The sequence below is a fragment of the Chrysochloris asiatica genome, unplaced genomic scaffold (assembly GCF_000296735.1).
Source record: "Chrysochloris asiatica unplaced genomic scaffold, ChrAsi1.0 scaffold00010, whole genome shotgun sequence".
Lineage (NCBI taxonomy): Eukaryota > Metazoa > Chordata > Mammalia > Afrosoricida > Chrysochloridae > Chrysochloris > Chrysochloris asiatica.
In genome coordinates, this window is record NW_006408528.1 from 14,512,390 (window position 1) to 14,539,111 (window position 26,722).

General features: G+C 38.4%; 1 protein-coding gene across 1 annotated transcript in view; it reads right to left on the bottom strand.

The window, feature by feature from the left end:
- CCDC132 (coiled-coil domain containing 132) overlaps window positions 1–26,722 on the bottom strand; it is a 145,947-nt gene that overhangs the window by 81,809 nt on the left and 37,416 nt on the right. Inside the window, exons 10-13 of the mRNA XM_006834292.1 lie at window positions 21,193–21,235; window positions 17,963–18,061; window positions 12,859–12,999; window positions 1,368–1,500 (exon numbers count right to left, since the gene is read on the bottom strand). Of these exons, the coding sequence (XP_006834355.1) occupies window positions 1,368–1,500; window positions 12,859–12,999; window positions 17,963–18,061; window positions 21,193–21,235 (416 nt within the window). The remainder of the gene's footprint in view (window positions 1–1,367; window positions 1,501–12,858; window positions 13,000–17,962; window positions 18,062–21,192; window positions 21,236–26,722) is intronic.

Consider the following 26,722-nt stretch of genomic DNA (forward strand, 5'->3'; position numbering starts at 1 on the left):
TCCACAGCACACAACAACATATATATCTACGGAGCGTGTGGCACTACGAGATAAAGAACTGGACTGCAAGGTCAGTTTGAACCACAAGGTTGGTGGTTCAAACTCACTAGCCACTATTTGAAAACCCCATAGAGGGTTGCTATGAGTTGAAACCAACTCAACAACACTTAATATAACGATATATATATATTATTGTTATTGTTGTTATATGCCGTGGAGACTTTTCTGACTCAGCGACCCTGTACAGGGTTTCCAAGGCTGTAAATCTTTATGGGAGCAGAAAGCATCATCTTTCTCCCGCAGAACAGCTGGTAGCTTCAAACTGCTGACCTTGCAGTTCACAGCCTGATTCATAACCACAATGCTACAAGAGCTCCTTATGTTTGTGTGTTAGAGGAATTCAAAACAGCTTGCTTTAATCTCAGCTACTGTTCAAGGATAACCATTTGAAATAGATATTATATATATTAAGTAATCAACATATATCTATGTATGTATGTAATAGCTAGCACTGGGCAGTGTTTTGTTCTGTTGTGTATGAGTCAGAACCAACTCAACAGCCCCTAACATCTAGTGAGTACAGTAATTCCTCAAAGAGTTCTTTGCTACTGCTTAGCTGTCTATTGCAGTCATTTAACATTGCATCATCCATTCAAAGATTAATATTTTAAAATACTATCTTTATTTAGAAAATTAGCACTTAACAACAACATATATTCAGGAATAAAAATATCAATGAAACAATTCCTAAAATCTAGTTTTATTAATTCAATTTGAAAATTAGGAAAATAAATTTGTAATTGAACATTTAGCACTATTTTGATAGCAAATTTGGACAAAGCACTGTTTTATGTAGTTTATATCTAGCTTTGAAATAAATAATAAAGCAGCTCTTTTCCCAATAAGGCCAACAGGAATGTACCCCTGGAAACTAGTACCACCTTCCACTTAAAAGAATCCTTTGGCTCAATAATCCCTAAAGGTATTGGGGCCCTTATTGTGCTGTGTTGTGATGTGTTGTGTTATGATGTGTAGTGTCGTGTCATGTGTTGTGTTGTGTTATTTTATGTTACGTTACAATGTGAATCACTCTTGTAGGTGAGCATTTAATTATTGTTGCCTTCCGTGTTGTTAAATGCCATTGAGTCAGTTCTGACTCCTAACAACAGTATACAGGGTTTCCAAGGACTTGTTGGTGGGTTTGAACTGCTGGCCTGTGGTTAACAGTCTAATGCTTATCATACAATACCACACCAAGACTGCAGTCCATGAAATCCTTAAGCCATGCTGGCCCGTTTTTTTTCTCCTTACCCAAGGAATGTAGCATATATTTATCTCATTTTTAAAAAAATGAAACAATTTCCTACCAGAAGCTGAAGTAGTATCCTCATTGTCATGCTTTTCATGCCATTCCATAGTCCTGTAATAGCTAAGCATAACTTCCCATAGTGCTTTGCAGAGGTCAGCAAGGCATGGAATATAGCTGTCTGGTGTGACGTGCTAAACAAAATAAGAAAAACCAACTTTCAAATTATTAAAATTAACATCTTAAGTTAATCAAAATGAAATATAGTTGATTCTCATTATTTGCAGATTGCATATTCAAAATCTTTCTGTTCGTTAAAAATATTCTGATGCTTTTGCCGTCATTTGCAGACATGCAGAGCAGCAGAAAAATTCCCAGTTGAGGTAGAACAAAGTTGGTTCACTAATTCGGTATCTCTGGGAGCTGCAGAAAACACAAATACCATGAATAATAAGAACTGACTTATACTATTATACAAGTTCACCCAAGAACTAAAGAAAATATCTTCCACTGACTTATAAAGAGGAAATGCAATGGTGAGAATCTTTTTTTTTCAAGTAACTCCCATTTCAACATGGCTTTTTAATTATTAGGAATACCAACCCACATTCTGTAAATCAATCAACAAAAACTACTGGGTTGGCAAGAGTTCTCACAGACAGCAGTGTAAACTCCCCAAACATGCTTTTTTGTTGTTAAGAATACACAGCAAAACATACACCAATTCAACAGTTTCAACACATACAACTCAGAGACACTGATTATATTCTTTAAGTTGTACAAGCATTCTCACCCTCCTTTCCTGAGTTACTTCTTCCCCACTCACATAACTCACTGGCCACTTAGGTTCCTATCTAATATTTCAAGTTGTTATTGTCAATTTGATCCCATATTAGAAAGAGAGAGCATGCTTTAATGTGCTGGACTGCAAAGTTAGTTTGAACCACAAGGTCGGTGGTTCAAGCTCATCAGCTGTTCCTTGGAAACCCTATACAGGGTTGTTATGGGTCAGAACCAACTCAACGCACTTAACAACAACAAGTAGTTCATAAAGGCCATAATGCTCAAAGCAAACCTTTCTCAACTATTAAGATAATTTTCCAAACTATGCTTCTAAGCATGCAAAGTCCATCATTTTTTTTCCTTGATCATAGCTGATGTTTATTTTATGAAAAAACTTTCCATGCATAGTATCATTTCAGACTATTTGGGTACACATAAACAAGAGATTAAAGACAATGAATATAAACAGAATAAAAGAAACAGAATAAACTGACTCAGGTTTGATATGGTCGTGTGAGACAGGAGGAAATTCCCTTCCTAAAATGTCAGTGTTGTATATGTAGGGATCTTCTGAGTGGTGGGGTGGGAGGTGGGATGTGACAAAGAGCTGGACCCCTAGGCTTCATCAAGGCCACACTGCACAGGGTTATCCAGCACAGGTCCACACAGAGCTCTGTATTTTAGGACCGCCTGTCTCCCCCTGAGAGGTACATCCTCCAGGAACAGTTCTCGCCTCTGCCACAGGTTTCTTTTTAATCCTTCATTTTCAGGTTTGATACGATCATGCTTTCATATCTGAATTTTGACTGTTCTTTGAAAAAGTAGGCTACTTCATCATCGTGTTTTCTGTAATTTCAGGTGCTTTTAAGAATTACTATAAAATTTCCTATGAAAAATACAAAATCTGAAAAATCAGATTATGTTAAAAGGAAAAACCGTGGTGCGCCTTCTTCATCTTTTGAACGCACCAAGCAGCAACCTTCTTGATAGTACGTGAAGCCACCATGTTAACTCTGCATTGATGATTTCATATTCTTCATGTGGCTGTGTTTCTAATCTTGTTCTCACTTTTTCAAAAGCATCCATGTTTTCTGAGGTTTTTTTTTTCCTTTTCTTGTTTAATGGGAAGAAGATCCTGAGGAAGCTAAGCCAACCCAGTGTCCCAACGACCAGCAGCTTTGTCTAGTCCACTCCTCCTCCCCACAGTGAATGAGGGAGTGGAAGGTGGTCACCAGCCCAAGGGTCAGGGTCCCGAGTAGCCCCCACATCGTACTGCTTGCGCTCCGTGCCCCAAAGCCCAGCCAACCGGCCTACTGCAGAGCCCAAGGAGAACCACGAGGAAGCCTTCTTCCCATCTCGCTCCCTCCATCTAATAAGGAAGCCCAGCGCCCGCCTCCATCATCATTCTTGGACGCAAGTCACAACTTGCAAAAATGAGGGAGGTATTATAACTAAATTATTTCATTTATGTAAATTAAGTAAACAGCTTTGACAAGCTCTGAATTCTTTAAATCATAAGATAAAACATTCATAAATGACAATAACATTCTAAAATTTTTTACCTAAACATGGCTATGAAACAATATGTGGTCCCAAATTTCTCTGATGGATTGCTTCTATGCTTTGAAAAAACTATCAGAATTTGTCACTCTTCCCTTTTCTCTTCAGGTAGAGTGATACCTTCATTCTATTTTGTAGGGTGCCCATTTGTGCAGAATGCAGCATTTACACTGCACTTTCAGATTTGCTAGTATTTCTTCAATTTATGATCCACGCATACAACTAATCATGTTGTTATAATACAGAAGCTAAGGCTTTAAGTAAGCCCTTCAAGGTAAATAACCAGTAGAAATAAGCTACAGAAAGTATAACTGTGGTGTGGCTGATGTTCAGGACGCTACAGCTGACAATATTATTCTTTCTTTCAAAAAGCTTTTTCTTCCCGTAATGGCTTCTTACTCTAAACTCTGATTTAACAATGTATGTCATTTAAACCCAAACCCACTGCCATCGAGTTGAATTTGACTCATAGCGACCCTGTATAGGGTTTCCCAGGCTGTAAATCTTTATAGGAGTAGAAAGCCTCACTTTTCTTCCATGGAGCAGCTGCTAAGCTTGAACTGCCAACCTTGAGATTACCAGTCCAGCGCTTATCTACAGCACCACCAGGGATCCTTGGATGACGTACTGCCCTTTCATGTAAGCATGTCAAATCTCTGACATTCAGCCAGGAAGTGATAAAATAAAGAGATTGAGCCTTGAAGTCAGACCACTCAAGTGAGGTTTACATCAAGAATCTCATCAAATCCATTAATATAATGTCATATTAACTGGTTTATGAAGAAAAACCAAACAATAATCTCCATAAACCAAACCAACTCCACAGTATTGAGTCAATTTTGACTCAGTGACACTACAGAGATTGCAAGAAACTCTGACAAGTTGAACATCCATTTGTAATAAAAACTTAGGAGAATGGATGGATAGTTTCTTAGCATGAGGAAACTCTAAGGAATGTCCACTACAGTCAAGAGCAAAGCAAGGATTGTTGTTGTTGTTGTTGTTATGTGCCATCGAGTCGGTTCCGACCCATAGCGACCCTGTACAGGGTTTCCGAGGCTGTAAATCTTTACGGGAGCAGAACGCCTCATCTTTCTCCCGTGGAGCAACTGGTAGTTTCAAACTGCTGACCTTGCGGTTCGCAGCCCGATTAGTAACCACTACGCTACCAGAGCTCCTTCAAAGCAAGGATGCCTACTACTATTTACCAGTGTTCTGGAGATGCCTGCCAATGCAATTAGATGAGAGAAAATAATTAGGTGCATATAATAGGAAGAGAAGAAATAAAACTTTTTATCTGCAAATGACATAATAATACACCTGGAAATTCCTAGAAAAATCAATGATAAAACGAATGTTATATTTTGGTAGCCTTTAAAAGACTGCTTATATTAGCAAAATCTGGTATTTAAATAGACTTCAAAAATTGCTTATATTAGCATAATATTTGTGACTTTTTAAATAGTAAAATAATTCAGCAACGTTAGAAAAAAGGTGGAAACTAAACTGGCTGCCATTAAGAGGATTCCACCTCAAAGAAGCCCTGGAGGACGGAGGAGAACCGTTAGCACAGAGTGTCCAAGGCTGCAGATTGTTATGGGAGTATGCAGACCACCAGTTCTTTTCTCCCCTGGGTTCAAAGGTCTGACCTTTTAGTTAGCCTGAGTGCCTTAACTGTTATGCCATCAGGAGTCCAATAAAGTAAAATAAATTAAAAAAACAATAGAATTCTTATTAACAAATAACTATTAGGGATGCATACTGGATGAGAAAAGTACATTTACAGTAGCAACCCCCAAAAAAGATATAATTTTTAGGAATAAATAGAAATGATCAAAACCTCTATTAAAAATATATAGAACTCCTTAAAGACATAAAATTAGACTTGAACAAAGGGAAAAATATTTCTTAGTCCTTGGTTAGGATGCCTGAGCAGCATCAAGAAGTCAGTTCTCTAAAGTTAATTTACAAACTTACTGAGATACCAATGGAAAAGACCAGAAATAAATGCAACTGCATATAAAAATCACATGTGTGATGAGGAAGTATTTCACATCACATCATGGGGTCAAAGTTAGTCTTTTTCATAACTCAATTTGGGATAACTGGATAATCAGTCAGAAGAAGATAAAAGCAGGCCCACTCCCCACACAATCAGGAACAATAAACTCCAAATGAGACAAGGATAGAAATATAAAAATAAAACTACTATTGTTTTTGATAAGTACCATTGATTTGGCTCTGATTCAGTGTCCCTCTATTTGGTTATTGATGAGCCTGAACCACTGACCTTGCGGTTCAAACTGAACTTGTGGTTCAAACCAATCTTGCAGTCCAGCGCATTAACCTACAAAACACCAGGACACTAGGACTATATTAATATTAGAAGAAAGAAAAAAAAAAAAAGGGTCAACTTATCTTTAACCTTGGTATAAAAGAAAGCTTATCTAATTGTGACTAAAAATCAGAAGTAGTAAAAGCAAAAATTGGTAAATTTAACTTCATCCCACCCACTGCCGCCCAGTCAATTCCAAATCATAGGGACCCTGTGGGAAGGATGGAGCTGCCCTATAAGGTGTCCAAGGCGTCAATCTTTATGGAAGCAGACGAGCCTGCCACTTGTCAGTGGACTGACTGTACCCTTTCTCTCTCACACTGACTAGCTAGTGGATTCTAACCGCCCACCTCTGGATTAGCAGCTGAGAACTTTAACCACTGTGCCACCAAGGCCACTTAAAGTTATCTAAATCATATAAAATTTTAAGGAGCCCTGGTGGTGCAGTGAGCTAAGTGCTGGAATGCTAGTTAAAAGTTGGTGATTTAAGCCCACCCGCCAATCCAAGGGAGAATAATGAAGTTGTCTATTCCCATAAAGATTTATCGTTTCAGAAACCCTCAAGAGCAGTTTCACTCTGTCCTACAGGCTTGCTATGATTTGGAATCCTCTCAACAGCAGTGGGTTTGGGTATAAAAATGTTTACAAATTTTGTATGGCCAAAAATAAAAAAATTAACATAAGCAAATAATAAATTGGGGATATTTTTCACAATACATAAAATTATAAAGAACTCCTTAAAGTTAAAAAAAATAAAGAGATCAATATAAAATGTTGGGCATATTTATAATTTGGTATAATTTTTCATGTTTACTTTTATAATTGCTATCTTTACCATACACAAGAGTCCTAGTCGTAGTGTGGCATTGTGGGTAATCCTCTGGACTGCAAAGTCAGCTTGAACTGCAAGGTCGGTGGTTCAAGTTCAACAGCCAGTCCTTGGAAACCCAATACAGGGTCATTACAGGTCAGAAAGGACTCAATGGCACTTGTCAACAACAACCATAAACCGGTCTTGATTTTTTTTTCTTTGGTTTGGTTTGACTATAACCAGCATTACACCTGACATTCATTATACCACACAAACACACACAGACACATGTAATACAAGCAGATACAACATCCAGGGTCAGGAAATGCTAAGAGACAATAGGCAAAGAAATACCAAATTCACTAAAAGTTCTGGGATACAACTCAACAATTGTTCACCTGAATAAAAGGAGTCTTACAAAACTCAGTGTTTCTAACTTTCATAAACTCAACTTTACATAAATGTATATTTATATTATGCAAATAAATTTAATCTAATTATAGTCCCACAGTCTTTTCAGTAGATAAGAGGAAAGCAGTATTTCCCAAAGAAAAATGAACACTATACAAATAATTGTGTTATAGTCCACCAATTAATTTCTATTATACTTGTCACAGTTTAACAAACCAGAAAATTGAATCTTAGGACTGCTACCTTCTGTACTCCACCCTACTACTGTCTTGCTACATTATTTGTCTATTTTTTGGAGAAAAGGAGGTCCTTTATTATGTTACCTCATAGAGATTTGCTAAAGCTTAATGGATTTGACAAAAATACACACAGAACACATCCATGAAACTTTTTTTTTTTAAGTTGAAACTATGCAGCATGTAATAACAGGCTCTTTTCTTTCTAAACTAAGTAATTCACAGATCTAGTAATTCAGCTGTGTATACCTAAATCTCCCCAATGAGGAGACAATAATACTACAAATAATAGTAATAATAATAAAATAATGCAAATTTTATTTTTTTCAAATAGGTTCATTCATACAAACTCAATAACTGTATAGTATAACATATACTAAGCACCGCCAAGTAAGATTCTTCCCTAGGTATATATTCTAAAGTAGAAAGGAATGTAGAAATCCATTACTAAATACCTTGAAAGTAAGGAATAAAGGCAAGGGGGTAAATCATTCCATTTAAGAGCAGATGTGCTCATCCCTGTACCTGAGGGGCACGCTGGCAATAAGTAAAAGTGCCATTTCATTTTAGAGCTGGACTCCAAAAACCACACTTAGCTGTAATATGGAGCCCAGTGGTGATGTCATGTCTCCCAGCGAGGAATGTCTCTCATGCTTTTAACACCTCATCATAGCGGAATTATTAGCAACTAGTATTCTCTCACTGGTACCCTGGTGGCACAGTGGTTAAAGCCTTCAACTGCCTACCAAAAGGTTGGTGGTTTGAACTCACTAGCTGCTCTGTGGGAGAAAGAAGTAGAAGCCTACTTCTATAAAGATTCACAGTCTTGGAACCCTAAAGAGCAGGAGTTATACGCTGTCCCATAGGGTTGCTGTGAGTTGGAATCTACTCAGTAGCAATGGCTTGGGTTGGTTATCACATTACTGCATAGAAATCACCTTCAAATTTTAAACAGATTTTTATTAGACAGAGATGGGCAAACCATGACTAAGGCGATTCAAGGAAACATACAAATCAACAAATAGTTGGATACTAAATCTAAAATCAAAAGACAAGGTCAAGATGAGATCCTGAGGGTCCATATTAACACCCAGACCACATACACTCAGGTATCACTTCTTCACACCTGCACAACAAAATGGGAAGAGGCCTAAACAATGAACTGAAAGTTCCTGGTCCCAGCCGGCACCATTTCCACAACTTCTCACCTTTAACAAAAGTGTTAGCAAGATGTGGGCTTGTCTACCTCATTACTGGCTTAATTAATTTATTGATTACCGAGATGTCCGATAAGCACTGGACTGCTGACCACAAGGTTGGAGGTTCAAACTTACCAGTTGCTCCTAGGAAACCCTACACAGTATCTCCATGTGTCAGAATAAACTCAACGGCACCTAACAACAACAAAACACCTAAAATGGCAACCTACTAGTGCTAATACTTTTGTTAAAAGTGAAAAGTTCCAATTAAAGGGGCCTCCTGGGCAGCACAAACAGTTAAGTATGCTACAAGTAACAAAAAGGTTGGCAGTTGGAATATACCCAAAAGTACCTCAGAAAAAAAGGCCTGAAGATCTGCTTACGTAGTGTACACCCATACCCACAGGAATCAGATGTGTACACCCATACCCACAGGAATCAAAAGTATACACCCATACCCACAGGAATCAGAAGTGTACACCAATACCCACTGCAAAACAAGTCAATTCTCACTCATACTATCCCCATAGACAGAGCAGAACTAACTATTCCTTAGGGTTTCTGAGATTGTAAATCTTTACAGGAGCAGACATTCTCCTCTTTCTCCAGCAGACAGGCTGCTGGGTTTTACCACATTGTAACTCTAGACCTTTGTGACCGTTATCACATCTCAGTAACAACTATGAAACTCTTGAATTAATCAGTTTAGAAAATATTCAAAGGAAAACATCCCCCAAACAAAACAACCTGTTAAAATGTTTTTGTTTTCTTTTTTAATTAAGATTAGATGGGAATTAGATTAATTACTAAATATTTGTGTGTTCCAGAACTATTTTACACTGGCATTCTTTGACTGAAAATTATTCTGTGAAGGTTCTGAGGTGAGGGGAAATGAGAAAAAGAGGAATAGTCTTTTAGAAATATGTAAAAAAAATTTCAAAAAAGAAGGAAAATTATAACTAAAAAAAAAAAAGAAATAAAAATTAACTCCATAACCTCTGCACAGACAAACATACACATCTAATAACTATGGTGATCATAAAAGGTAATAAATATCCCAGGGGACAGAATTCAGAAAAGATTCACAAATCTGGATGTTATAACCCAAAAAGCTCAACATAGCTTTTCCACCACGCTTCACAATTCAAACATCAAAATAGGCTCCTATGCACTTAATCCAATCTTGATTAAAACTTGCACAAAATCCACAAATCTGATTCCCTATCTCATCACTATCCATCACCTCATCGTTCAGAGTAACATTTGCCACTTTCCATGTCAACTATTAACCAACCTACCTGGGGACAAAACAAAAGTGATTACATCAACTTATTAATACCAGCAACCTCTAACTCCTGACTAGACACAGAAAATTTTATTAAGAATCTAGGGGTCATTTTCAAAGATCAGGATAAAACAAAAAATGAACTTTAAGTAGCCTTTCTCACCTTGAAGTATATAATGGAAACACATCATCTTTTGAAAGTGGAAAGGTAGAGATTAAAAAGGGAGATGTTAGACTTGGTCTCTTAATTCTCATCATATAACTTATTTTTATACCCAACAGAAATCTCTGTTACCAAATCCCTATAAAATTTTAGGAAGATGATTATTATGTCAAAGTATCAAAACAAAAATTCTAGGAACATCCTAGAAATATTATTTTATTCTTGTTTCACGAGTACATTTAGCACTCTAATCACATCCTGACAAGCATAAAGGGAACAGATGTTTTAGCATCCTCACAACCCTTCACTGACAGATGGTTTTGAAAAAATAGCAAAGGGTTCTTGAAATCCTTAGATAAATGCTGCTGCACTGTGAGCACACATCACCAGAAGCTGCTGGAAAGATCCCCGCTTGTCCTGCAGCTGAAAACAGCACTGGTCCAAGGAATGAAAACACCTCTCTCAGGGACTGAAAGCTCGACCCAAATAACCAATTGGGCCACATTCCATAGTCTATCCAGTCCCTAACTACATTTACAAGTGCCAAGCTGTACAGAAGATGATTATTATAAGTACTTTCTAACCATTAGAAACCAGACAGGTAGCACTGGTCAGTGGAAAGAGCACTCAAATGAATGGTCATTGTTTGGGGTCCAACTCTGTGACTTTCTAGGGAAGAATATTCCTTAGAAGTCAGGATGACAAAACTTTGTCTCTCATACTTCAGACATATTAAGGAGAGACCAGTCCCTGGAGACAGGCATCATGCTTGTGAAAGTGGAGAGTAAGTGAAGAAGAGGAAGACCCCAACGAGATGGACTGACACAGTGGCAGCAGCAATGGACTCAAGCCTAACGACTGTGGGGCGGGCAGAGGACCGGGCAGTGTTTCATTGTTATGCATAGGATCACTAAGAGTTAGAACCAACCCAACAGCACGTTAACACCACAACAAGGGCATTCTTCACACATATTACTTCCTGTCTCGTGAACCTCAAATGCTACTAAAGCAAATAAACTAGAACATCTCCGAAGTATAAAAAAACTGACTCTCCATAGATAAAAATATTCATAGACTTGTGGCAAAACTTTCCTTGTACCACACTGGGTTCATTCATAATTTAAAGACTCAAGTATCTCATGAATAAAAAATAATCACTCTCATTGATCAAAATGATATCATTAATACTAAATGTATGTTTACCAGTTCACATAAATGCACAAGTAAATGACCTCAACTTGGAAGTATGTAACTAGTACCCTTTAACTTGGAGTCCTGGTGTTATGTTGTAGAATAAGTACTGGACTACTAATTGCAAGGTTGGTGGTTCAAACCCACCAGCCATTCCTTGGAAACCTCATGCAGGGTGGCTATGGGTCGACCCAACTTCACCACCACCTTTAACTTGTATACGACACAGAAAGCGCTTCTTTACCACCATCCTCAGGCTTTCCTCATTGCTGGTAAACTGCACTAATCAGTTAAGCACTTGCTACTACAATACAAGCAAAGTATGTCTAATTATAATATAATTCTCTTTCAAGGTTTCAAGTGATAAAATGCTTCTGGCCCCTTCTGCTGTCTGAGACCATCAACACACCAACATAGTACTTAAATAAAGAACACTATCAATATTAGGTTTCTTGGCAGGTTTCAAGAAAGGCTTTCTATCAGTAAACCATTTTTTTCTATCTGCTAGTAACTGTATGCAACATTTTAAAAATGGGTTGACTCTTTCACCACTCACTCCCAGAAAAACTTCTTAAAAAAATTAATCTCACAGCAGTCTTATCTTGGTTGTATCAAAGGTTCTTAGAATTTCACAGCAGAGACCTCACCACACCTGAATCGGTGTCGGGGGGTATAGAAAACTCCCTAGTTCCACTCAAGACAGGTAAGGCTGGTTAGTCAGAAAACAACAGTCCAAAGTGTCCACATGCACTCATTGGTTCCAGGAGGCATTTATAAACAACCAAATCACCAAACTGAAATCCAGATAAAGCAAGCTGGACAACGTACTGTCCCCTTCACCTGCTCTGTGCTCTCTACTCCCAAGCTACTCCACATTGCTGGACCCCCATATACATTCTACTTGTTGGAATCCTTCAAGATCCAACTCAGAAGCTGCAGCCTCTGCATAAAAATACAGTTTTGCCTTCCTTAGCAAGCTTAAACAACTACACTGACCACTCTGACACTTGAGGCTGCTTGAAATTAGCCTGCTCATCCTCTGATCATAATTAATGTGTCCTTACCAGGTTATGCACGAGCTGCTCCTTGGAAACCCTATATAGGGTCACTATGGGTCGGAATGGACTCAACAGCACTTAACAACAACAACAATAACCAGGTTGTTAGAATTGGCTCAATAGCACCCAACACAACTAGCTAGAAAACTCCTTATTTATCCTTCCTGAGCTGAACTGATTACCTGATTAACAAAAGCTGAATAATGACAAGGTAGCTGGTTTAGACTTATTAAGTTAGAGTGTTTTAAATCTTGATTCATTTTTTGTGACACTTCTCCTATACACGTAACTAACTGCACTTCATGACTCTCTTCCATTTCATCACCTCTCGTCAACTGTGTGACTGAGAACTCCGTTTCCTCCTCTATGAGTAAAGGAGCACAACTGGAAGAAAAAAATTTACACAAATATATATATTTTTAAATTTCAGTAGTGTTTTAAAATAGTAAATGCTAAGAAGAATGGAATATAAATTTTAAAATGTGAAGAGACATGTGACCAGTAATTAAATCCCACATACTGTACAGAGATCCTTATACTGCAGCTTCTGGAATTTTGTATCTGTGTTTCCTGCACAGAGTTCCACGTAACCGAGAACCACCTGGAACACAGTGTTGTGAATGGCCTGCGTGAAGTGCATGTGAAGCTGATCCATTGCTGTCTGTGGAAAGAAAACAATACAAAGTAATTTCACATTATTAATGTAAGTAAATGTAAAAAGACCAGGGAAACATCACCAACAACGCTGTTTAAGTGTCATCAAGTTGATTCCAACTCAGAGTCTAGCAGATTCCGACTCGCAGCAACCCTACAAAGGGTTTCTAGGGAGAGGCTGGTGGATTTGAACTGCCAACCTTGTAGTTAAAAGTTCAGTGCTTGTCATACACTGCTACACTAGGACTCCAACTATGTTGTTGTTGTTGTTAAGTACCGTGGAGTCGGCTCCGACTCATAATGACCCTGCACAGGGTTTCTGAGGCTATAAATCTTTACAGGAGCAGAACGCCTCATCTTTCTCCAACAGAACTGCTGGTAGTTTCGAACTGCTGACCTTGAGGTTGGCAACCCGACTCGTAACCACTATGCTATCAGAGCTCCTTAGGACTCCAACTATAGCTACCAGGAAGAAGATCACTGTTATTCACAGAATTACAATTGCAATGTGGGTTATTTACAAACAATCTTTCAATTAACCAAAACATATTGGTGAAGGCATGTCTGAATCACTAACACTGCCCTGTTGCTCTGAACTTTTGATTGTGTACCTTTCAGGATCAATCTCAACCCCGTCATGCCCAATCACACATCTCAGGACTTCCACTGTCCCCAGATACTATTCCTTTTCATCATGTAGGGCACTTCTCAGCGTCGTCTTCTCAAAGAAGACTTTACTGACACACCCATATAAATCAGTACTTCCCATCCTCTATCTTCTAGCCCTGACTTATATTTTTAGTACTTGTTACCAAAAAAAGAAAGAAAAGACCAAAATGGACATCAGAAGAGACTGTGAAACTTGCTCTTGAGTATAGAGAAGCTAAAGCAACTGAAAAAAATGAGGAAGTAAAAGAGCTAAACAGAAAATTTCAAAGGTAGCTTAAGAAGACAAAGTAAAGTACTATGAAATGTGCAAAAGACCGGTAGTTAGAAAATCAAAAGTAAACAGAACATGCTCAGCATTTCTCAGGCTGAAGGAACTGAAGAAAAAATTCAAGCCTCAATTTGCAATACTGAAACTCTATGAGGGAAAAATTAAATGACACAGGGAGCATCAAAAGAAGATGAAAGGAATATACGAGAGTCACTGCACCCAAAAGAACTGGTCGATGCGCAACCATTTCAAAAAGTAGCACATGATAGTATTAAAGGAAGAAGTCCAGCTTGCACTGAAGGCATTGGTGAAAAACAAGGCTCCAGGAATTGATGGAATACAAATTGAAATGTTGCAACAAACTGATGAAGCACTGGAGGTCCTCACTCATCTATATCATTTGGAAGACAGCTACCTGACCAATCATTTGGAAGAGATCCATATTTGTGCCCATTCCAAAGAAAGGTGACTCAACGGAATATTGATATTATCTAACAATGTAATTAACATCTCATGCAAGTAAACTTCTGTGGCAGATAATTCAAAAGTGATTGCAACAGTAAATCAGCAGAGAGTTGCCAGAAAATCAAGCCAGATTCAGAAGAAGACATGAAAAAGGAATAGCATTAGTAACATCAGATGTATCTTGACTAACAGCAAAGAATACCAGGAAGATATTTACTTGTACTTTACTGACTATGCAAAGGAATTCAACTGTGTGGCTCATAACAAACCATGGATAATAATACAAAGAATAGGCATTCCAGAATACTGATTGTGCCCATTAGGAACTTGGACATAAACTAACAGGGAACCACTCAAACAGGGGATACCGAACTATTTCATATCAGGAAAGGTGTGCATCAGGGCTGTAGTCTTTCACCATATTTATTCAATCTGTATTCTGATCAAATAATCAGAGAAGCTGGAGTATATTAATAACGTGGAATCAGGACTAGAGGGAGACTCATTAATAACCTGCAATATGCAGACAACACAACCTTTCCTACTGTAAGTGCAGAAGACTTAAAATACTGATGAAGATCCAAGACTATAGTTTTCACCTCAACGTAAAGAAAATTAAAATCTTCACAACTGGACCAATAAATAGCATCAATAAGTGTAGCAGTCAAGAAATAAAATGACATATTGCATTAGGCAAATCTGCTGCAAAAGACCTCTCTAAAGTGTTAAAGATCAAAGAAGTCAGTTTAGGGACTAAGGTGCAACTTTCACCCTAGCTGTGATATTTTCAATCATCTTGGAGTTCTGGTGTGGTGCTGTGGATTGATGTGCTGTACTAAAAAGTTGGTTTGAACCAAAAGATTAGCAGTTCAAGCTCACCAGCTGCTCCTCGGAAACCCTACACAGGGTTGCTGTGGGTCAGAATCAAATTGACAGCACTTAACAACAACATATGCATGTTAAAGTTAGATATTGAACAAGGAAGACCATAAAATAATCGATACATTTGAATTATGATGTTGGCAAAAAATACTGCAAGTATCATGGACTGTCAGAAAACCATATAAATCTGTCTTGGGAGATGTACAGGCAGAACGCGCCTTAGAAGGAAGGAGTTTGGTTTTCATTCTTTGGACATGTTATCAGAAAGGACCATTCCCTGGAGAAGGACATCATGCTTGGTAAAATGGAGGGTCAGTGAAGAACAGGAATACCCACAACAAGATAGAATGACACAGGGGAAGCAACAATGAGCTCATTTATTAACAACAATTATGAGGATGATGCAGGACTGGGAAGTGTTTCGATCTGTTGTACTAGGCTTGCTACATGCTGGAACAGATTTGACAGCATCTAACAACAACAACCAATCAACATATTCATTTACATTTCTAATATCTATGTCTGACTAAAATATGAGATACATGAGGGTCTATAACCAGGCGCCTAGAACAATAAATATAATAAAAATTAATGAATCTTATTATGGATCTTTTAGGGGGAAATCAGAAGTATAATGGCATTTTCAAAGATCTTTAAATAAGTCCCTCAAAACTGCCAAATGCCTTCCTTCTTGTATTTTTTTCTACATATTGCTTTAGAACTGAAAATTAATAAATATGATAATGGAAGATATAGTGAAATGATCTTGTTATGGCCTTTTGCCATAAAGTTCCTTGATTTTTCCCCCTAATCCCTAAAAGTGGAGTCCTGCAGAGTAAGTACTGGACTGCTAACTACAGTCAGCGGTTCAAACCCACGAACTATTCATCGGAAACCCTATGCAGGGTCTCTATGAGCCCAACTCAATGACACTTAACACAAGAACAAAGTCCTAACAGTCACCTTTGCTCAGTGTTTGTAACTTCTGTCCAGGTTGACTGACTTTTTGAGTAAGTTATAAACATGATGATTTTTTGCAGTCTGCCCTATAATTGGTATGCACCTTGCAGGGATTGGTCAACATAGTATGCAAATAAAGTGACAGGAAACTATGTAAATGAAGTGTTTGTAACCTACTATGCAAATGAAGTTGCCTACTAAAATGGGATTAAGGAGGGCTGGTCAGCTCATGGCCATGGCGGGATGTGGGACAGTCATGTCTTGAAACTGACAAGGAGTTTTTAACAGAAGCAGCCAGCCACACAAAGGTTTTGTAGACAGAACGCAGCAGGGAAGTGAACTAGCAGACAGAAGCAGAGAAAGAAAAGAAAAATGAAGAGAGAGAGAAGAGGCAAAGAATGGCTTAAAAGCACTGTTACACAGCCAAAGCTGTAACACTGAAGAAAACAAGAGGCCTTGAAGGGGCCCAGCAGCAGAGCCAGCAGTAACAGATGTCAGGATCCAGAGAAGTCAGAGAGCTAAGAGGAGGCTTACAAGGTCACAAGGAGTGAGAGAGCCGTCCTGCGATAGAAAGGGAACCTCTGCCTGAATGCTTCCTGCTCCAGATCACTAGTCATACCTGTTCCTTAAAAAACCACTGTTCATGAGCTCTGGCAGGTGTTGCAGGGAGATTTCCAAACTGAAATGGGGGAGTGGGGAGGGAAAGTAGAGGGGAGGGAGAGTGGCCAGTGTCAGAGAGTGGACATAGAAACCTCCACCTCATAGCCACTGGCTCTGTACTGGTTCTTATATTTGAAGTTATTTGTAGAGGGAAACGTTTAAAGGAAGAAGACATATCTACCATGTCAAAATGTTGTGCAGAGACATATATAAATGTGTACAACAGAAGATATAATTAGCCTTCTAACCACTGCACATGCTTCAAGTCTTTTCAAGGAACCCTTCCGTGAACAATAAGAATATGTGAACAGCTAGAATATGTAAAACCACGCACTATGAGAGTAGTATGCACAGAAGAGCCTTTGAAAAACCTCATAAATGCAATGGACCTGTTTTTACATATACAATTACACAATGTACAACAGTTTATAAACCATTTTGAACAGCATTCTGGCATGTCTAGGAACCCACAGAGCTTCAAATTAAGAACCCTGATACAGAACCAAGAGCTAAGATACAAGATTCTATATATGTTCAATTATTTTATAATATACTTTTTTAAAAGTCTACAAAAACTGTGAAAATACTGAATGTAAGAAACACTACATATCCTAGTTTAACGATATAGGCTAACCACTGCACTGCTAATTACAAGGTTGGTGGTTCAAACCCACCAGTTGCTCCTCAGAAACGCTATACAGGGTCACTGTGAATAAAATGTATGAGACAGCACTTAACAACATATTTCAAAACAAAATTCTATAAACACATGGGACAATTACATAATGCCTCTTAACAAGCATAAAAACATAATTTATGACTAAATGGAATCCAACAAGGATACTGATTGGTAATATTCAGATTTAAGCAATCTTCCTGATGTGACACTGTAGGATAAACACTGTACTACTAACCACAACATTGGTGGTTCAAACCCACCAGATGCTCCTTGGAGACCCTATACAGGTCACTATGAGTTAGAAACAACTCGACAGCACTTAACAACAACAACAAAGATCAACAGATTTCTGATTAAGTAAATAGCAAACATCTTTTCAAAACTAACCTGCGTTTTTCCAAGGAGTCGATAAGCTTGTTGAACCTTGGTATAATGGTTAATGTCAAAATTCTTGCAGATTTTAGAAAGAGCTACATCCAGTTGTTCCTGTATAATTAAAAGAGAAGGCAGAAGTGCTTAAGGAAATGTCCAGGGCAAGGAGAAGAATATATTAGGAGTAATTTCTCACTTTCAATATCTAAATACATTAGTATCATGCTGAATTTGGCAATGAAAGATAAATTTAGGGAAGCTGATAAATAAATGATCATTCATGTGCTATTTATTATTTATTAGCAACCATAAGCAACTGTAAGCAAGTCCTGGAGCCCTGGTGGTGCTGTGGGTTAGGAGTTGGGCTGCTAACTGCACGATCAGTAGTTCAAACCTATCAGCTGATCTGCAGGAGAAAGATAAGGTTGTCTGCTCCTATACAGTTAGTTTCAGAAACCCCATGCATAAGGTCACTATGCATCAAAATTCACTCAACAGCTGTGTGTTTTAGTGGGTATAATCGAGTTACTGAGGTATTATTACCATTTCAGTTTCTAAAATCCCAAGCTAAGAGCCTGAAGGGACACGCAAAATGAGTATATATTCTTTAAGAATTTTTTTTAACTTAACTTTATGTTCCCTGGAGCACAAGCTAACATCTTAAAATTATACAAACTACATTTGTGGGACTATTGAGAACAAATAAAACAATCCTCTGTAGTCACTGGGAAATAATTCTCAAAAAAAAGAAAACACTGATCTTAAAAGACAAACACTTTTATAAATAAATTTATTAACATTATGAATTTCTATTTCAAAAATTTCATTTAAAAATACTGATTTTCTATATATAAGTATAAAATAATACTGCATAATAAGAGTGAATTCTGAAGTGGCGCAGTAAGATAAACACTGGACTGCTAGCCTCAAGGTCGACAGTTAAAACCCACCAGTCACTCTTCAGAAACCGTATACAGGGTCACTATGAGTTGGAACTGACTTGACGGCACTTAACAACAACATTAAGAGTGAAGAAATGAGCTTCCATAGAAAGTTCTACAAAGCCCTAATGAGAAATACATAGAGGACTGTTTGCTTATGAGATTTATTTTTAACTTTAATGTTTTATTTTGTCTAATACAGCTGAAACAGTATAATTTAAGCCCATAATTAATGTCAATGAAATTATTGATGAGGCAGTTTACATTCCTTTTTTCATACTGTCTTCAAAGTTCAATTTCTTACACTTATAGCATATTTTACACTATATTGTTGTTGTTAAGTGATGTCGAGTCGTTCCCGACCCATAGCGACCCTGAATAGGGTTTCCAAGGAGCAGCTGGTGAGCTTGAACTGCTAACCTTGAAGTTCAAACCACTTTGCAGTCTGGCGCATTAACCCACAACGCCAGACCTGGACTCCCAATACAGATTATAAAGTACTATTTTGGTATGAATACATTTGCCTTTCATTGTTTAAATCTAATGTTTCATTTGATAAGCTATTTTACACTATGTTGTTTTTATTGTTAAGTGCTGTCGAGTCGATTCTGACCCATAGTGATCCTATATAGGGTTTCCAAAGAGCTGCTGGTGAGCTTGAACCACCGACCCTGCAGTTCAAACGACTTCGCAATCTGACGCATTAGCCCACAGGCAATCTGACGCATTAGCCCACAGCACCACACCAGGACTCCATTTTACACTATAGCTTATATCAAATGAAACCCTCGGAAACCCTATACAGGGTGGCTATGGGTTGAAACCAATTCGACGGCACTTAACAACAACAACAATCTGTATTGATTTAAAAGTTATTTATAAAAATTAAATACTTAGCTCCTAAGTCATACTAACTATATATTTTTTTTCTTTCTTAATTTCTTACTCTAAATTGAGTGAAGGTTTACAGAAAAGATCATTGGTTTTCTATTAAACAAATCATACACTTTGTTTCATCTCGATGACTGCAATCCCCTCCATGGAACAGCAGTCAGCTGGCTTCCTCCCTGTAGTTCCTATGTCCATTTCACCCTGCTTACCATCCCTTCTCAACTTTGACCTCAGGGAAATGCTGCCCTTTTGATCTTGAATGACAGACCATTCCATGGTGACCATACATTACTAGTGTTGTCTCCCCATATACCTATCTACTGCTTGACTGAAAATGGGGCTAGGAGGGTGAGGTTCTTTTCCAGACCTGAAGTGTAGTTGAGGGCCATAGTTTCAGTCTCCTCCACTCTTTCTAGCCAATAAGACCAGCCTTTTTATAATGATTTCTTATGAGATTTTAAAGCAGTTGTTTTTATGATTTTCAAATATATTGGCTTTTTCTTTTTATAATGAACAAGCAGCTGTATACATGACCATGAACTACCTGCATAAGAGGTCATTTGAAAATCCAGCTTTTTCTTTCTAAGTCCTCTGATCAGGAAAACAGTAAGATAAAATCCCAGAAGAAAATTATTCTTATCATGTTTGTAAACTTAATAACCGACTTTGCAAAGACTGCCAAGGAAAGAGCCAAGCTGTGTGTGCATTTTTACGTGTGCATAAGCACTCGTATGGAAACAGAAGAGTAAAGCTTCAAGTTCATGACTTACCTTCTTTCTGATTTCTATCCTCTTGATGAACTATGAGATATTATTATGAGGTCTGGGAATTTAGGAAGGCTTTTATCAAGCTAATAAGTATTCTTAAGTAAATCCTGACTGAACTAAAAAGGAAAACCAGCTGATCACCAAAAGAGAATACAGGAAAAATAATTCAGTGATAATTCAGAGAAGGAAGACACAACTATGACTAACAATTTCAGGATTTTCTGGAAATGCTGCAACTTTAAAATACTGTTTTCAGATCCCATGACTCCAAAAGTATTATTAAGTTTACAAGTAGATTAACATTAACTTGACCATTAAGAACATTAAAATAATTTTAAAAGCTTGAAACACTGACAGCGATAATGCTGCTGTTAAGTTCTGTCTGTCAAGTCAGTTCTGACTCGTTGTTAAGTGCCGTCAAGTCAGTTCCACCCCATAGCGACCCTGTATAGGGTTTCCGAAGAGCAGCTGATGAGCTTGAACCATTGACCTTGCAGATCAAACTGACTTGGCCCAGCAAATTGACCCACAGCACCACCCACACCATAATAATGATAATATGAAAGCCAAAATTAAGGTATACTTATGCCATTCAAAGAAATCTGAAAAGAAAAAGTTGTTTAACTTACAATGTGATTCTTCTTACCTCAATTTGTTCTAAGGTATCTTGCAGCTTTGAATTCAGTTCACTATTAAATAAAACAGAGTTAGACATATCTATCATTAAAATGGACATACAAGGTGCTAAATAAATACATGCTCGGTACATACAGTTCAACAAATTCAACGACAGGCAGAATGAGCAATCAATCTTACAACTGGTCCTACAGCAGCCATTTGGAAGTACTTCTGTACTGCAGATTCTACTGTAATTTAAAAGACATTTCATCTACATATGTGTAAAATAAAATTACAATTTCAAAATGAAAACTGAAAGAACCCAAAATTAGTTTCTTAAAGAAAAAAAAAAAAAAGCTACCTTTGTGCAGAGGAAGGGACGTGAGCGGCAGTAATAAGGATAGAAGATAGTCTTCTCTGAAGTATATTGTTTCATATTTTTAATTGGAGCCATTATGTTACATACATTTTTTTTGTAATTGAAAATTTAAATCAAAAGATTAGGAGAAAGTAATTCCTTAAAACCAGAAACAAAATGAAACAAATGAACCTAACTATACATCAAAATGGTAAAAAGTTTATTTCTAAAATTACAGCAATTTTACGATGTACTTCTAATGATACATATCTAAGAACTTTATCAATATTTAAAACTATTATGTGTAATATGCATTTACACATATATATACGGAGTCGGTGTGGCACTGTAGATTAATGCGCTGGACTACACAGTCGGTGGTTCAAGCTCACCAGTCACTCCTTGGAAACCCTACACAAGTTGCCATGGGTCAGAATTGACTCGACAACACTTAACAACAATACAACAATATATATATATATATATATGTATATATACTGTGTTTTAACCTTGTGCCACCCTGAGACCCATACTCAGGAACAGGGTGTGAAAGTCTGTTGTTTGAGGGCTGCACAGACTCATTATATATTCATATACTTATACATGGCAAATGCTGATGACTCTACCATGTCAGTATCCTCATATCAAAAATATATCCAAACCACACACACTGCTGTTGAGTTGATTCTGACTCATGGTGACCCTGATAACAAAACCAGTTTGCACTTGTCTCCTAGTGTGGTGCCGTGGATCGGTACTGAACTGCAAACCACAGGGTCAACAGTCAAACCCACCAGCTGTTCCTTGGAAACCCTATACAGGGTCACTATGAGTCAGAACGAACTCAACAGCATTTAACAACAACAATAACTGAAAGGTTGGTGGTATGAACCAATCCAGCAGCACCACAGAAGAAAGGTCTGGCAATCTTCTGTAAAGATAACAGCCAAGAAAACCCTATGGAGCAGTTCTACTCTGTAATACATGGGGTCACCATATCTAGCTATGCTTCTACTCAATTCTGTGTCAAGCATTACCATTTATTCTTAAATTATCATAACTGCTTCTTAATGCAATTCCACATGCAATACATATCCATCTCCAGATTTAGTCCATTTATCCACTTACTTGACAACAACCATCAACACTGCTTATTATCCTCCAGACAGTTGTCAGGGATGGTTATTTGAGCCAGGATCTAACTTCAGACTGCATTTGGTCAATATTCTGTCTGGTTGACCAGGCGCAGTATCTTTCAGTAGCTTGTATTTAAAAGCTTTAGGCAATGTAAGTACTCTCAAGTCCCACTGTGCCCTACCATTCTGTGCTGTCTTGCACTGGGCAGCTTCACATTTATGTGACATGATTAGTCCCCTAAACACATTTGAGTTTGCCACTCCTAAATTAAGCAGGTATGAAATTATAATAATCCCCTGCTTTAAAACCTTTGGTGGCTTCCCATTAAAACAACACAAAAAAACAAAAAAAAACCTTGGGACAGTAAGACCCTTAGCAATCTGACATGAACAATAAACTTTCAGTTCATTTTTCATGCCTGCATTTTAGTCAGCTGAATCTGTGCAGCCCTCAAACAACAGACGTTCACACCCTCTGTTTCTGTGCCCAGGTCTAGGGGAGGCACAGGTTAAGCACTAGATTACTAACAAAAAGGCAATTTGAACCTACCGGAAGTACCTGAGAAGAAAGGCCTGGGAGCTTATTCAGAAAGTCCATGGCCTTGGAAACCCCATGATGGTGGTGGTATGCCGTGGAGTCGCTTCCGACTCATAGCGACACTGCACAGGGTTTCCAAGGCTGTCAGTCTTTACAGGAGCAGAAAGCCTCATTTTTCTCCTGCAGAACAGCTGGTAGTTTCAAACTGCTGACCTTGAGATTAGCAGCCCAATTCGTAACCACTACGCTACCAGACCTCCTTTGTAAACCCCACAGAACAGTTATAGTCTACACAAATGGGTTGTCCTGAGTTGAAATGTATTAGGTTTGATTCTTTTCACTCTCTGTTTAGAGGAGCTAGAATACACCTTTCTCCTTTTCTCACTCGTAAATGTCCATCTACCTCTCCTTCCAGGCCAAATTCAAATGGCATCTTCTCTGGGGGGCCTTTCCTGCTAATTTTCCTCCTAATGCTCACAACATTCTACTTACAGCACTGGAGTCCTGGTGTGACACTGTAGGGTTAGTACTGGACTGCTAACTACAAAATTTATGGTTCAAATCCACCACTGTTCCTTGGAAACACTATATAGGGTCACTCTGAGTCTAAGCCAACTCTTAAGGCACTAAATAAACAGTAACAACATTAGGAACATCTGTGACTGAACTCAGAGCTGACGCTAAGCATGTATTCAATAAATGTCTACTGTATCAAATTTGGTGAAAGTTCATCATCTTTTTTTCTTTAATGTTTTATTGTGAATTATATGATAGTTACATGTTTACATGAGAGAACTTCAGTCCCACATTAATTCCATCGTATATCATTTCATTGCCATGGTTCCAATCCCCTTCATGCATAATCAACCTACCAAAGGGTATATCCTAGAAACCCCCCCTCCCTTCCCCCCTCTCCCCCCCCCCCCCCCTCTCCCTCTCTGGATCCAAAGTCCCCAGTCGCTTCATCAGTCCACGTCATCGTCTCTGTCTCCATCTCAGGGATCTCTGGTTCTCTAGGTAGGGTCCCGCTCTCGGCTCTTCTCCGTTGATGGTCCTAGAGACCTCCGCTCCTAGACTGGAGAAATAATTGCTCCCTTCCTTGCTATAAAACACCTACTTTTGCACTTCCAACCCTCACAATCAGTCCTGATAACCATTATTCACTACAGTATCACGAGTTACCCATCTGTATTTCATTTCATCAGCTCCGCCTAGACAGATTGGACAGTACTCACTGGAGATTCTGCCTTCCTCCATGCCCCCTAGCTCTAGGTTCCCTCTTGAAAGCTTGTAAGCCAGTCACTTCTTGCCTTTGTAGTCCTCCCCTCCCCATTTGGGTATCCAATGTCCAAGTTGCCCATCTCTGCCCACTCTGTGTGTGGAAGGGGTGGGAATGTTTCTTGCTGTAAGGATTTGTTCCTTCTTTTGAGTCACTGCATCCGTAGGTATAGGTCAAGATTACCAGATTGTATCAACTCTCTCTTTTTTTTTTTGTCCTCTTCTTTCTTTTCCTGGTTGAGCTCTGATCATCTAGTCATCTGGTCCAGGTCACATGGGTACTATCTACAAGTGTGGGTGTTCTTATGCCCATGCCCTCTCTTCCCATCAGCTGGTAGCTCCACTCTCCACTCAAGCCCTCCATGGCCACGCCACTGACTCTGGGCCCAAGAGTCCCCAGGTCTCACCTCTCATCATCATCCTTTTAGTCCCTATTTCTACCTCAATAAGTAAAATTACTAGATACAAATGAAGAAAAAAAGAAAGAGGGTGAATGCTTTAGAAGCACCAGAACTCCATTAGACTCTGGGGCTCCAGGAGGCTCAGCTGAGAACTGAGCCATCATCGCTAGGTTCCTCTCCACTATCAGGTGGGGTCCAGAAATTCACTTCACACTGAAGCTGAAGATTCATTCAAAAAAGCAAGAAACCTTGGCATAATGAGCAATTCAAAACTGGTCAACATTCTTTTAAGGAATATTTTGAGTTGGGGAAAAAATAAATATATCTAAATTCATTCAAAGGTAAGTGTAATGGTTTCTTCAATGTCTCTACTAAAAAAAGGGGGGCCTTTAGTGTATTTATAAAATTATTATAAATCTGTATTTTATTTTTGTTATTTATGGTTAAAATTATTCTATATCTTAATGTATTAAGAGTTAATATAAGCATGGTAATATAAATTGTATATAGAATATTCTAAATATAAAATCAAACAAAATTTAGTTTTATTAAAAGTACTTTCAAAATCTATGACTGTACCCCCCTCTAAGACTGAAACTCAAAGGGACCACATTGGTCTACTAGGAAGTACAAGAGGAGGAAAGGCAGCAATGAAGAAATGGGCTGAGTTCAACCACGTTCCATAGACTCCCATTGACTTGGAGATAAGAGAGAGAAGAAGAAGGGCTAGTTGGTCCAAAGTGTGGTCAGATCTGGGGACACCTAAGTCAATGGACAAGGACATAGTCATGGAGGGCTAGAGCTAAGAGTAAAGCATCCATCTGATATGAAGCAAGGGGAGACGCACAAAAACACCCAAACTTACAGATAGCACCCATTTGACCTAGCCTCAATGGCTTGCTAATCAGAACTCAACTGGAGGAAGATTAAAAAAAAACAATTTCTGATACAGTAAACGAAGGTAAACTGCTACTATTTGATGAACTTGACCTACACTCATGGATGTGCTGTTATATGCCGTGGAGTCAGTTCCGACTCATAGCGACTCTGTACAGGGTTTCCAAGGTTGTAAATCTTCACAGGAACAGAAAGCCTCATCTTTCTCCCACAGAACAGCTAGCAGTTTCGAATAGCTGACTGTGAGATTAGCAGTCCAATTCGTAACCAGTACACTACCAGAGCTCCTTACTCATGGATGTAGTAGCTCAAAATACCAACAGAGAGGGAAGGAGTCTTCACACCAAGTATCCATCCTATTCCCTCTGTATACAGGGTAGAGAGGGACGGGCAACTTAGGCATTGCTAACTAAAATGAGGGGGCGATAAAGGCACGAAGTGACTGGCTTACATGGTTTCAAGAGGGAGTTTAGTTTAAGAGTGTGCAGGGAAAGATAGAGTCCCCACTGAATAGTTTTCATCTTGTCTACATGGGTCTGGTGAAAAGAGATGAGGAAAAGATTCTTGTGATTCAATAGTGAGTAATTGTTACCATAACTAATTTTGACTGTCACAATTGTAAAGATAGAAGTTTTGTAAAAACAAAAATGGGGGAGTAGTTAAATCTTACAGTCCAGAAACAGAGGACCCTAGGACCATCAAGGGAGAAGAGCACAGGCAGAATGCGGGATCTTATCCAGAGAAGCAGCGACACCAGAGTTGGAGGCAGAGATGTGGACATGGAGAGAGAGAGCAGCTGAGGACTCTAGATGCATGTAAAGAGAGGACTGAGAGCTGGCGGCCAGGAGACAGGCTTGCAGAATGTGCCCTTTGGTGGTTTAAATTATTATGAATGTGCCCTTTGGTGGTTTAAATTATTATGAATGTGCCCTTTGGTGGTTTAAATTATT